At 37.6% G+C, this 13,329-nt stretch overlaps 1 protein-coding gene across 2 annotated transcripts in view; it reads right to left on the bottom strand.

The window, feature by feature from the left end:
- Window positions 1-13,329, bottom strand: part of Atad2b (ATPase family AAA domain containing 2B) — a 134,446-nt gene that overhangs the window by 9,890 nt on the left and 111,227 nt on the right. For both annotated transcript variants that reach the window (XM_070025082.1, XM_070025081.1), the window contains exons 23-25: window positions 8,577-8,699; window positions 6,694-6,831; window positions 2,536-3,219 (exon numbers count right to left, since the gene is read on the bottom strand). In XM_070025082.1, the coding sequence (XP_069881183.1) occupies window positions 2,536-3,219; window positions 6,694-6,831; window positions 8,577-8,699 (945 nt within the window). The remainder of the gene's footprint in view (window positions 1-2,535; window positions 3,220-6,693; window positions 6,832-8,576; window positions 8,700-13,329) is intronic.

A 13,329-nucleotide genomic window follows, 5' to 3' on the forward strand; every position in this document is an offset into this window, starting at 1 on the left:
AACCATAAATATAAAAAAACAAGTTATATTATAATATAACCTAACAAACATATGAAAAAGAAAGATAAAAGTCATCTTCATCTTCAAGCACTGGCTTCTAAATAGCCTTCATACACTCTTTATGGTTGCTATCATTGTAAAATTGAGAGTTGTTAGAACTGGGAAGGGAAGAGACCTACAAAATCAAGTAGTGACCTGGAAGGGGGCTAGCCTGTCCATACACAGTTGCCTCTCAACCAAAGTATTTCCTGAACACTGTCTGAAATTTCTTACTTTTACAGCTAAAATTCTACATGAAACTGATCTAGGTTATAACATTTTTCCCCTAAAACTATAAACCCATTATAAGTGTAACAGGACTGATTCTTTCCTACCTTAGGTGAGTAGAATAATCAAATTGCTTTCCTCCTACTAGCTTGCTGAGACCAATCACATTACTGAAAAAAGCAAATAATAGCAGGCACTTTGAAGGGATAAGAGAGGGCAGGCAGACCTCTAAGCTTTATTTTCCTCTAATATAGGGCTTCTCTAAGAGGAGGCTGGGTGGAACATAAATACAAATTTGAAAGAATGAGTATGCAGTTATTAGCAGGGCACTGGCCTGGAGTTCAATCCCTAATATCACCACCAAAAAAAAAGTGAGGTGCAGGGGCACACACTTGTAATCCCAGCACTTGGGAAGCTGAGACAAGAGGATACCAAGGTCAAGGCCAACTTGGAGGAGTACCTGAGTTCAGGCCAACCTGGACTAGTCTCAGATCTCAATTTTCCCATCTATGCCTCAAGGTAGCTAAGACCTCACATGAACTGTTTTTTGAGATAGGGTTTTATGTCATTTCCCTGGCTAGTCTTAAATCAAGTAGCTAGTATTACAGGCATGTGTCACCATGACCTGCATGTCCAATTCATTATTTAGTGCTTTACTTCTTTTTAAAGTTCTGTCTATATGATAGCCTAAAACACTGCTTTCAAAATACTTTTTTAGTTTTTTTGGTCGGTCATGGGGCTTGAACTCTGGGTTTGAGTGCTGTCCCTGCGCTCTTCAGCTCAAGGTGAGCACTCTACCACTTGAGCCACAGCGCAACTTCCGGTTTTCTAGTGGTTTATTGGAGATAAGAGTCTCACAGACTTTCCTGCCCCGGCTGGCTCTGAACCACGATCCTCAGATCTCAGCCTCTTCAGTAGCTAGGATTACAGGGGTGAGCCACCAGCACCTGGCTAATACTTCTTAATATTATATATTTTATTTTTTTTTTGGGGGGGGGGTGTCCAGTTGTGGGGCCTGAACTCTGGGCCTGGGCGCTGTCCCTCAGCTCTTCAGCTCAAGGCTAGCGCTCTACCACTTGAGCCACAGCACCACTTCCAACTTTTATCTTTTTGCTATGTGGTGCTGAGGAATAGAACCCAGGGCCTCAGGCATGCAAGGCAAGCGCTCTACCACTGAGCCAACTTCCCAGACCAATATTATATATTTTAAAAGAAAACATTTAACAGGTAACCTTTAAGAACTGCAAATCTCTATCCATTAAAAGAAATGTAAGAGTGAATAATAATTTCAATTTCTTACTTCTACTAAAGGGCTTAGAAATATGGCAGGAACAATTTTTACACACAATTCTGATCCCACTCTAAATTTCTGTGTATTCCCCACAATTTATAAATCACGATATAACTTCAAGACCTGTCCAGGAAGGAAATATTTATTTATTGAACTAGATAGCCAACTTACTCTGTACCACTATGGACTAAAAAATAACAATGAACAAAGATGCACTAGAAGTCCTTGATTCTCCTTTCCTGCTACTTCTTAAAAGAATCATATTGTTTTAAGAAGCCAGTAGCTGGTAGAGTACTGATTCTCTAAGAACAAGATAACTCGACAGTGAGAATTCTGTGTCTCTCCTCCACACCAAGCCTTATAAATCAATGGAGCCTCTTAGACTGAACATCCCTCAGATTCAATTAACAATGACTGCCTGGAATAAATATACCTTAGCAAGTGCCAGTAACTATGAGAGGCAATTATTATACATGACTTATTGCAATCCCTGCAACAATGCCATCCCAAAGTTTAATTTACAAGATGAAAAACCAAGGTGGGAGAGCATAAGTAACAAGCTCATAGTTATATGATTATAATGAACAGGAGTGGTAGTTTAATCTAGATCTGCATGACTAATGTTATAATATCCAAGTCTTCTCTGCCTACCCACATCTCATTCTAAAAATTCTTTTTGGAATTTTATCTTCTTTCCTCCTGCTGATTTTACTCGGCTTTTACTTATATATCCCCTAGAATGAGAGTGATAATCAGATGGGAAGCATAAGAGCAGCCAGGAAAGTAGACCATAACATCTCTGAAACCACTGGCAAAGCCTAGTATATACACATACTTTTATACGGAAAAGGATGAAAATATTAACAGATTCTCAGAGCAATACAATTACCCAATATAATTACTTATAAGTCAGATAAAAATAAGTAATGAACTCTGGAATTTAAACTTCCAGAAAGTGTTTTAAAGTGTAGCTCTACCTTCTTTATCCAGTTCTGTATCTTTAACCTCCACATCCAGGCCAGGCTCTAACTTCTCATTATTGCTGCATTCCAGTGTGGCTAGTTTCTCAGAATCATCTTCATGATTTTCATTAGCAGTTTCTGATTTCTCTTTTGGCTGTTCTTCCATGAGAATCTTTTGTTCAGAATTAGATTTTTCTCCACTACCAGAGAGAGGAGTCCCTTCAGCTTTGCCATTCTGGCACTCTAGAGCTGGTATTCCTTCAAAGCTATCCGCGGAGGCGTCACCATTCAGACAGTTGCCTTTAAGGAAAGGCTCCTTTCTAGATAACTGTTCTGGATTGAGAGAACTGCTGTTGTGGACAAGTAAAGATTCATTTGAACTTTCTTCTTCAGTAGATGCAAAGTTCTCTTTTGTACCTGTTCCACTGTTTAGCCTCTGCCCTTGGTCCATGTCCATGATGTCACATGAAGATTCATCATTAGTCATAGACAAGTCTCCAGTCTCTTCTCCATTTTCCTCATGGCAGTCAGTGCTTACCTCAAACTCACCATTCTCCAGCAATTTTCTGTCCTCTGTATGATTCTCATAGTCTGCAAACTTGGTGTCCTCTTCATCTTTTTTTAAATTATTGACTTTCCTTTTCTTAATAATTCCTTTACCCCACTGTGATCGTCGCCTTGACTTTCGCCGAACTCGAACTGTTTCATGAGGAGGGGGTAAAGATATGTAGAACTTGGAGTGAAATACTTGTTAGACATATCTAAAGAGGACTCAAAGCAAACTCATAATGATCTAACATACAAACAAAAATTCTTAGCTCTTGATATCCATGCTGACTAATTTTCACAATCTACAAGTAAAATGGATATGAAATCTACAAAATAAAAAGTTAAAAAAAATTTATCTCGGATGGTAAGGGGAAACAAAGGAGGAGGCCACAATGCTTAATAAGAAATGTACTCATTACCATGCTCATGTAATTGTAACCCCTCTGTACGGTATTTTCACAATAAAAAATTAATTAAAAAATTATCTCATATAATCTTTTCTGGTACCATATGTTTTACTTTATATGTGCTTCATTTTTAACACCAGTGGCCAACTGCATAATATATACATTTAAGAAATAGCCATATTATCAGGCTGATTAGAAAGTTAGACATAGTTCTTAATTTTCCCCAGGAAGGTGTGTATCTTGTCACCACAATATGAAAACAAACAAATACAGAAGCCAATAATGCATAGTAGAATAATTACAGGTATCTCAACAAAGAAATCTCAGTTGTCTTTCCTTTCAGAAAAGGGAATCACCAATAATATGTATAATAATGTAGGGTCACTTTGGTTAGCCAACTGTTAGCTCCTCCTGCACAAACGGTTCACATAGCAGCATCAAGTTACTGCAAAGTTACCTGAGAATATGTAAGAAAACCAAGTTCTCTGCTGTTAAAGCAGCAACATTAAGAAAATAGTTATTTGGTCAGTTATGTGCAAAACACCTACAAAAGCTGTACGGAAAATACTCATGATAGAAATTATAGCCCTATAAATCCACAGCAGAAGTTTCCAGTGCAAAGATATATCAAGGAATTTTAAATCTCCTTCACATGTTTAATATGGCTTTATAGTCTACAGTGTATATAGTATATAATATATTCACACACTGCTTTCATTCTTCACTTTTAAAAACTTATGAGACTCTGTAAAGACACCAGCAAATTTATATGGAGTAATACATATGCTCAAAATTAATTCTTTCTTATCTAAGAGTAGAGCTACTGAGGATTCCTGGAATCATTTCCAAAATTCAAGTTATTTGGTCACCTGGTATATTTTTCCTACAAAACTTAGTGGTACTTGAGGTTAAGGATGGGATGGGGAATGATGGGAAGAACAATGGAAGGGTGACGTTGATCAAATACATTGTACTTATAACCTGACTGCTGGAATTGAAAACCTTTTGTGCTAGGCACCAGTGGCTCACATGTACAATCCTAGCTACTCAGGAGGCTGAGGTCTGAGAATCACGGTTCAAAGCCAGCCTGGGCAGGGAAGTTCATGAGACTCTTATCTCCAATAAACCACTAGAAAACTGGAAGTGGCACTGTGGCTCAAGTGGTAGCGAGCTCGCCTTGAGCTGAAGAATGCAAGGACAGCACCCAAGCCCAGAGTTCAAGCCCCATGACTGACAAAAAAAAAAAAAAAAAGAAAATCTTTTGTACAACTATTTAATTTTTTTTAAATGGCATTTGAATTATCTTTCCATTATTTTTCCTTCATTTTTATGTTTATAATTTATAGCTATCGGGTTAACTTTCATGAAAAAAAATTCTGCAAATATCTGCTGTGAAAGTAGGTACACAACACAGAGGCTCAGCTGCAGGCATCTGTAATCATCCCGTTAACTATATGCAAAATAGACTCAACATTAAAAAAGGTATTCATCTGACTCCAAAAAGGTGGAGCTGCTAGGTTTCTTACTATATGCAAAACCATTCCTGACAACTGCAATCTTTCTTCGTTTCCAGCCATGTAACCAAAAGCACAAGAGTTCTCCCTCCCTTTTCTAAATCATGGAACTCTCCAGGAAGAGGGTGACCTCTCCTCCAATGAGAGGAAGCTCATTTCTTTACAACCTAATCATTAACAAAATGTTTACAAAATAAGAAAAGCTGATTGTATAAGCTCCATAAAAATAGAGATTTTTGTTTGAGTCTGCTGTACCTTTAGAGTACCTGGTACTCAGTGGGAGTATATGTATTTGTGAATCCAATCCTTAACATACCACTTTATTTTTTTTATCAAGGGTACTCTATTTAGAAAAGTCCATTTTTAGGAACAATCTTTAGAGTGAACTGGTTTCCAAGCCCAGGTTTATAAAACCAAGGCATTAAGAAAGCAACTGTCCTTGTAAGATATTTGCATTTATGACTTAAGAAAACCTAAAACAGACAGTGTGTCACATATGCCACCTACTGGTAAGGAAAAACAAAACTCATTTATATATTAAAATATATTAAATTTTTTAATATTTAAGGAATTTAACATGCTAAAGTGAATATTCAATGTATTATCATTAATATTTATATCAGATGCAAAGATTCCACAGTTTGAATCAGGTTGTGTCATTACATAATCCAGGTTAAGTTGTAACTAGGGCAAATAGTTTCAAGAACGGTAAGTCTTTCTCAAACTTTTCTATATGAATGTCACATATCAAGACAGAAGCTTTAAAAAGTGAGTATGACTCACTTATTCAAAGTCAATGCCATTTGTAAAAGAGCTGGTGGTTCATACCGGTAATCCTAGCTACTCAGGAAGCTGAGACCTGAGGATTACACTTCAAAGCCAGCCTGGGAAGAAAAGTCTGTGATACTCTTATATATAATAAACTACTCAGGAAAAGCTGGCAGTGGCACTGTGATTCAAGTGATAGAGCACAGAGGCTCAGGGGTAGCATCTAGTCCCTGAGTTTAAGCCCGATGGCCAGCAAAAGAAAGAGAGCCAGCTTTATTGACAGAACAACATTACCATCTTTTATATCACAGGTTCCTGTAATGTGAATATATGTATCTCCCAAGGTAGGGTATCTTGAGTGAAACAGAAAGACTATGTTAGGAAGATGCTGGGTTTATTGACCTTTGTCTTTTAGGAATATTATAGACCAACACAAATGTTTTCATGAAGAAAATCTAGAATGTTAAATTTTCCTCTAAATGTATTATAGAAAACTAGACAAATGAAGAAGGCTGTTTTGATTTCTCAAGCTCAGCACAAAATACTCTCAAAGACCCAACCTTTTGCTTTATCCATATGACAAAGTCCCATTTCTCACTATAAAGAGAACATCCTGTAGAGTACAACAAAAGGGTGAGGAATGAGGACAGAGTGGTAAAAAGTCTGCTGCCTCCACATCTCCAACCTAATGTTAAACCAAGTTTAACATTAAAAATATTCTAATCCAGTTCAAATGATGAAAATAGTGAATGAGTTTATAAAGAAATACATTTCTGAGTTGGCATTTTACCCCACAAGCTCTTCACCTCTAGAAAGAAAGATTAAAGAAGCTATGGAAAAAACTATAGCATTTTGGTTTGTGAATCCAATTCCTAACAAATCTGCATCTTTTTCAATTGTTCCCACCACTGGATAACATGATCTCAATTACTCACATGCACATTTATTTGCAGAATTGTGCCAGACATCCATTGGATTTCTTTGTTTGTGACGAAATGCCTCTTCAACTCTAGTTTCTGTCTTCCGAGCTCCAGTACCATGAGGATTTATTTGTTCAGCTGTTACCGATAAGCCTGCAAACAGCAGATAAGCAATACCTATTTAAATATTCTCAGCTACAGAAAGCAACAAGGTTAAAATTTTTTAAAAAAGGTCTGACATACAAAACTCAAGTTTTAAGTGATTAATTATACTTGAAAAATGTATGATTCTGATGGAAAGTGTCTTTGTTTTAAGGTGGGGCAGACACTAGACAGAAAATCATAAAACAGTAGGCCATGGACACACTTAACATCCACTCTTAGTCAATGCACAATGAGATACATTTCATACTATGATCATGGAAGAAGACTGTATGTTAGCTGAGTGCCAGAGGCACATGCTACAATCCTAGCCATTCAAGAGGCTGACATCTGAGGACTGCAGTTCGAAACCAGCTGGAGCAGGAAAGTCTGAGAGACTTTTATCTTCAATTAACCAACCACCAGCAGTGGAGCTGTGGCTCAAGTGGTAGAGTACTAGCCTTGAGCAAAAAGAGCTCAAGGACAGGCAAGAGCACCTGGCAACTTTAAAAAAAAAAACAAAAACATTTCTCTCTCCCTTGCTATAGTTCAAGTTCCTCAAGGACATGATTATAAATCAAACAAACTATACTTGCTAATTGTTATATTTCTAACAATAAAATTGCCCATAGCTTCAATAGGGAGGGGGAAAAAAGTGTTCATGATTGTATCAGTATTGGGGATTGAATCCTGGGCCTTGTGTACCCTAGACAAACACATTTCAGCTTAAGCCATGTCCTCTTGGCATTGTTTTTGTTTTATTTTTGAAATAAGATCTCCTTAACATATATAAACAGGGCGGTCCTCAAACCTGAGATCCTCCTATCTCTATCTCCTGAATAAACGGATTACAGACATGCACCATCACACCTGGCTTCTTGAAAACAAAAATCTGTTCAGATATGAAAACAATTATCTAAATATATTTTTCCCCCAGTCATAGCGCCTGAGAGCTGTCCCTGAGCTCCTTTGCTCAAGGCTATACTATTTTGAGCCACAGTGTCACTTCTAGTTTTCTTGTGGTTAAATGGAGCTAAGAGTCTCACAGACTTTCCTGCCTGGGCTGGCTTTGAACCTAGATCTCAGCCTCTAGAGTAGCTAGGATTATAGGTGTGAGCCACCAATGCCCTGCTTATCCAAATCTTTTTTTTTTCCTTTTTTTTTCTTTTTTTCCCAAATCTTTTAATAGAAATAAAATGACCAAAAAATGACCTATACTTCTCTGTAAAGGAAATTTCATTAGGAAACACTGTATTTTCCCCCTCCTTGTGTTGGTACTGTGGCCTGAATTCAGGGCCTTGTGTTTGATTTGCTTGTTTGCTCAAGTTTGGTGTTCTATCACTTGAGCACCCAAGAAGAAACAGTTTGTTTTTAATATATATTACTGTACTAAAAATTTCAAGATGACAGTTTGAAAATATCTTTGAGAATTTACAAAAATTAATGGATACACTGTTAGTACCAGTTAGTAGGAATAAGTTCTAGTATTCTATGGCACAGCAAGTTGATAAAATCAACAATGCTGTATTACATAGCTTCAAATGAAAGAAAGGAATTTGAATTTACTCATCAAGAAATCATAAAAATTTAAGGCATTATATATGTTCATTACATATGGTCACTACCCAGTACACCATAAATAAAGGTTATGTCTCAAAACACATTTTTATAATACTATTCTTAACAAAACATCATTAAATGACTCGGTGTGAAATGAGTAAACATGGCTTCCCGAGTAAGTCTATTTCCATAATTACCTCTTTTTATTCTTGCTTCCTTGATTTCTTCACAGAGTTTATTAAATTCTGGATCCAATTCAGCTGCAATGATAGCGTGTGCAGTGTCCTTCAGGGTACAAGCCCTGTGCCTAATTATTTTATCTGTTAAGAAAATTACCATAAATTTACTAGAATACACGTAAATAAAATTGTAATAAGCATTATTAGGTAAGAAAAGGGTCATTTAGGTATAGCTAAAAAATATAAGCTATTCAATGATGGGTAAAAAAATATAAGCTACTCAATCAAGTTAATTTTCTGAAAACTTAGGATTTTAGCATCACATAGTACTAGACTTATTAAATCATTACTTCAAACATACAGTTTTATCTTAAATTTGTAAAAATAAAAACCATAGTTTTATGCAATAAAAACTTAAAAAACTGAGGCTATTCACTATAGGCCCATCCCCAGAGTTGCCACAGATACATAGCATGAGTTCAGAAAATCTCAAGTCAGGCACCAGTGGCTCATTCTTGTACTCCTAACCACTCAGATGTCTGAGACCAGGAAGATCACAGTTTAAAGCTAGCCTAGGTAGAAAATCTGCAAGACTCATCTCCAGTTAAGCATCAAAATGTAGGGCTGGAGGCATGACTCAAGTGGACACAAATGTTTATTTTTCAATTAAACATTCCCTTTAAACACAAGGAATGAATTCTAAAGCTTCATAAAGACGAATTAAAAATGAAATCCCTCCAGTATAGCGTGTGTAATCACTGAGTTCTTGGTCACTACTGTTTACTGTTTAACATCAAAAAGGCATGACTCAAGTGGTAGAGCACCAGCCAATCACAAGGCCCAGAACCAGTTAAAACACAAACAAAAAGTCAAAAAAGCTGGGTGCTGGTGGCTTAAGCCTATAATCCTGGCTACTCAGGAGGCTGAGATCTAAGAATCACTGTTCTAAGCCAGCCAGGGCAGGAAAGCCCTTGAGACTCTTATCTCCAATTAACCACCAGAAAACTGGAAGTGGCACTGTGGCTCAAATGGTAGAGTGCTTGCCTTGAGCTGAAGAGCTAAGGGACAACATCCAGGCCCGGAGTTCAACCCCCACAACCCACCCACCCCCCAAAAAAAGTCAGACAATATTAATCTCTTCCCTAAGTTAAAAACTGGTCAAAACTGTTCTAAAGAATACATCATATCTGAGTAAAGAAGGAATTAAAAGGTACCAGATAAATACAGAAGACTCCTCAAGCTAAAATATGCAAGATGGTAGGTATTAAGTGGTTAGCAGATGCAGCAGAGAAACAGAAACATTGCCCTAGGTAAACCGTATCTAAGAATACTTCTAAAAAAGCCTCTGCTCCCACAAAGCCCAAGAGTCTCACTCATGTGACTCAACAGATACAAAAGGCAAACAAATATACCAAAGTGATTTTTGTAATAGTATTAAGAACAAGAATACAAAGTAAAAAAATAACATCTACTTTTATTCACTCTAGTAAAGACATAAAATGTAAGAGAAATGTTTTACTTATAACTTTTTGATTAGGAAGTTTAATATTTCATGACAGAATCTTATAAAAGACGTTTACAGTCAGGTGCCCATGGCACATGCTTATAATCCTAGCTACTCAGAGTCTGAAATCTGGGATTGCAGTTTGAAATCAGCTCAGGCAAGAAATTCCTTGAGACTCTCCAATTAACCACAAAAAGGCAGAAGTGGAGCTGTGGCTCAAGTGATAGAGCGCTAGCTTTGAACACAAAAGCTCAGGGACAATGCCTAGGCCCTGAGGATCAGAAAACAAAAAAAATAACTGAAAAGGCAACCACTAATATATGTCCTCTGATTTTATATATAGTTAGTTAGTTACTTATACTAGGAAACATTGATTGTTAGCTATACTAGGAAAAGCCAAAAGATAGACACCCAGCAGTAAAACCAAAACCCCAGGCATGGTCCCAACTGTCAAGTACTCAGGACAAAATAGGAACTTGGTATTAAACAAATAGTTTCTTTAACTGCCACCCCTAATAACAGCTATGAAGAAAACTATGGGGTTCTAGTGTGTATGCCAATTTTCAATGGGCAAGTAAGGAAAAACATACCTGAAGTAGAGGTACTTTCAGGAGACACATGAACATGCTTTGGAATAGAAAGAGAACCACTGCAAGTTAAGGCAAAACTCTATGAGACAATCCAAGGTTAAAAGAGCAAAGAGGTCAGGAAATGACCTGCTCTGTGCTGAGAACACAATAAAGAAGAGGCAAACAAGAACCAGACCTTCTTGAAAGGATTTTAGATTTTATCCTATAAGCAATGAATAGATGTACAAGGAGGTAGCACAAAAGTTCACTCAGAATGTTATCTGAAGATTGCATTGAAAGGAATTAAAAAAAAACCCAGGAGCACAATCACTAGGCTTTTGTGAAGTGACAGAGGATAGTGGCTTGGATTGGGGTACTGGTGGGGTGATGAGAGGAAGAGATTACAGAATGGAAATGGGCTCTCAATCACAGGAATTGGTGATAAAGCACATGAAGAGAAATAGTAAATATCAAAGACAATTTTCTAGCTTCTTGCACAAAAACATGGGTTAATATACATTAATAAAGAGAGGAATAAAAAGAGAAAAAGGAAAGAAAGATAAAAAAGTAAAACAATGGCAATATAAAGTATCACCCAGAAAATGATAAAGGAAGAAGAAAACAAGCTAGAAATTAAAGAGTTTAGTTTCAAGCATTCTAGTTTTGAGATGACAATATCCCAATGGAATGGAAGGGACAAAGGATGAACAAAGGAGGAACAAATGTAGCAGTGGTACACACTAGATGCTATGTTGAAAATGAACTATACAACTTGTGGGTGGGGACAGGAGGGAAAAACTTAAGAGAGTAAGGGAAGGGTGACAGAGTCCAAAAAGAAATGTAGTCTTCACCTGACTTATGATACCTCTCTGTATAAAACCTTTATGATAACAACAACAACAACAACAACAAAAAACCTAGGTCAGCAGGCTGGACAGAACAACAACTGATATACCTACTACACTATGATTACTTAATTTCAACAGATTAAAGTTAAAAACTCTAGTACAATATCCATATCTAATATTCCAAAACTCTAGCATAATAGTAATATAATATATAAGATACCATGAAGGCACATAAATATAGATCTCAACAATTTTCCTTATGACCAAAGAACTACAATTATTTTGTAATCTGCATTTACTGTTAACGTATTAAAACATCCTATGGTTTTTCTTTTTTTTTAAATATTATTTTATTGCAAAGATGCTGTACAGAGGGGTTACAGTTACATGAGTAAGGTAATGTGTGCATTTCTTGTCCAGCATTATTACCCCCTCCTTTGCTGTTCTCCCACTATCCCTTCCTCCCCCACCTTCCTCACTCCCCCACCCAAAGTTGTAAAGTTCATTTCCAATATAGTGGAGGTTTGTTTTTGTTTTTGTTTGGTAATATTGAGGTCTTAACGAGGGGCTCCTGCTTGTTTGGCTTGCTTGTTAGCTGGCATTCTGTCATTTGAGCTATTTGCCTCCAGCCCTGCTTATTGTTGGCTGTTTCAGAAACTTTTAAAATTCTAGAGATTGAGATTTTCTGCCTTCCTTGAGCTCAAACCTCAACCATCCATATCTCAATCTCCCAAAAAGCTAAGATTACAGGAATGAGCCACCAGCTAGGATTTTGCTTTTTGTTTTTTAAATAGACTCTTTGATGTATAAGAGGTATAATAGACATAAAAACTGTATATACTGGGCTAGGAAGATGGCTCAGGGGTAGAGTGCTTGCCTCATATGCATGAGGCCCTGGGTTCGATTCCTCAGCATCACATAAGCAGAAAAAGCTTGAAGTGGCACTGTGGCTCAAGTGATAGAGTGCTAGCCTTGAGCTGAAGAGCTGAGGGACAGCGCCCAGGCCCAGAGTTCAGCCCCACAACTGACTAAACAAACAAAAAATGCACATACTGGGGGGGGGGGAGGCGGGGGTGTTGGCTGTCTGTGTGTGTCTGTGTGTGTGTGTGTGTCTGTCCTGGGAGTTGAACCAGTGTCTGGGCACTGTCCCTGAGCTTTTGTGCTCAAGGCTAGTTCTTTACCACTTGAGTTACAGTGTCACTTGCAGCTTTTTTGAGTAGTTTACTGGAGATAAGAATCTCACTGGCCTAGGCTGCTTTTGAACCACCATTTCAGATCTCAGCCTCCTGAATAACTAGAATTACAGACATAAGTCACCAGCACCCAACTAGTTGTGATATGTCACAACATCACCCACATAAGATCTCCAGCCACTGAGGCCCCTTGAAGTCTTAGCTCTTATGTCTTTAGTTTTTTTCTGTTCAAGCAAGAGGATAAATCTAGTCCCTCTTATTCTACATTCCATACAAAAGCAGAGGTCTCCCAATACTTTTAAATACTTTAATATAGTTTTGTTATTATTAAGGAGTTATACAGAGGAGTTACCATTTCAGAAGTCAGGCAATGAGGGGCTGGGAAAGTGACTCAGTGGTAGAGCACTTGCCATGCATGCATGAGGCCCTGGGTTCGATTCCTCAGCACCACATAAGCAAAAAAGAAAAAAAAGCCAGAAGTGGTGCTGTGGCTCAAGTGGTAGAGTGCTAGCCTTGAGCTGAAGAGCTGAGGGACAGTGCCCAGGCCCAGGAGTTCGGGACCTCCCCACCCCCCCGCAAAAAAAGAAGTCAGTCAATTAGTACATTTCTCTTTTGGACAATGACAATGTCACCTCTTCTTCACTTTCCCCCAGTTTT

This window comes from Dipodomys merriami, unplaced genomic scaffold (assembly GCF_024711535.1).
Source record: "Dipodomys merriami isolate MVZ:Mamm:240054 unplaced genomic scaffold, mDipMer1.0.p SCAF_17, whole genome shotgun sequence".
Taxonomy (NCBI): Eukaryota; Metazoa; Chordata; class Mammalia; order Rodentia; family Heteromyidae; genus Dipodomys; species Dipodomys merriami.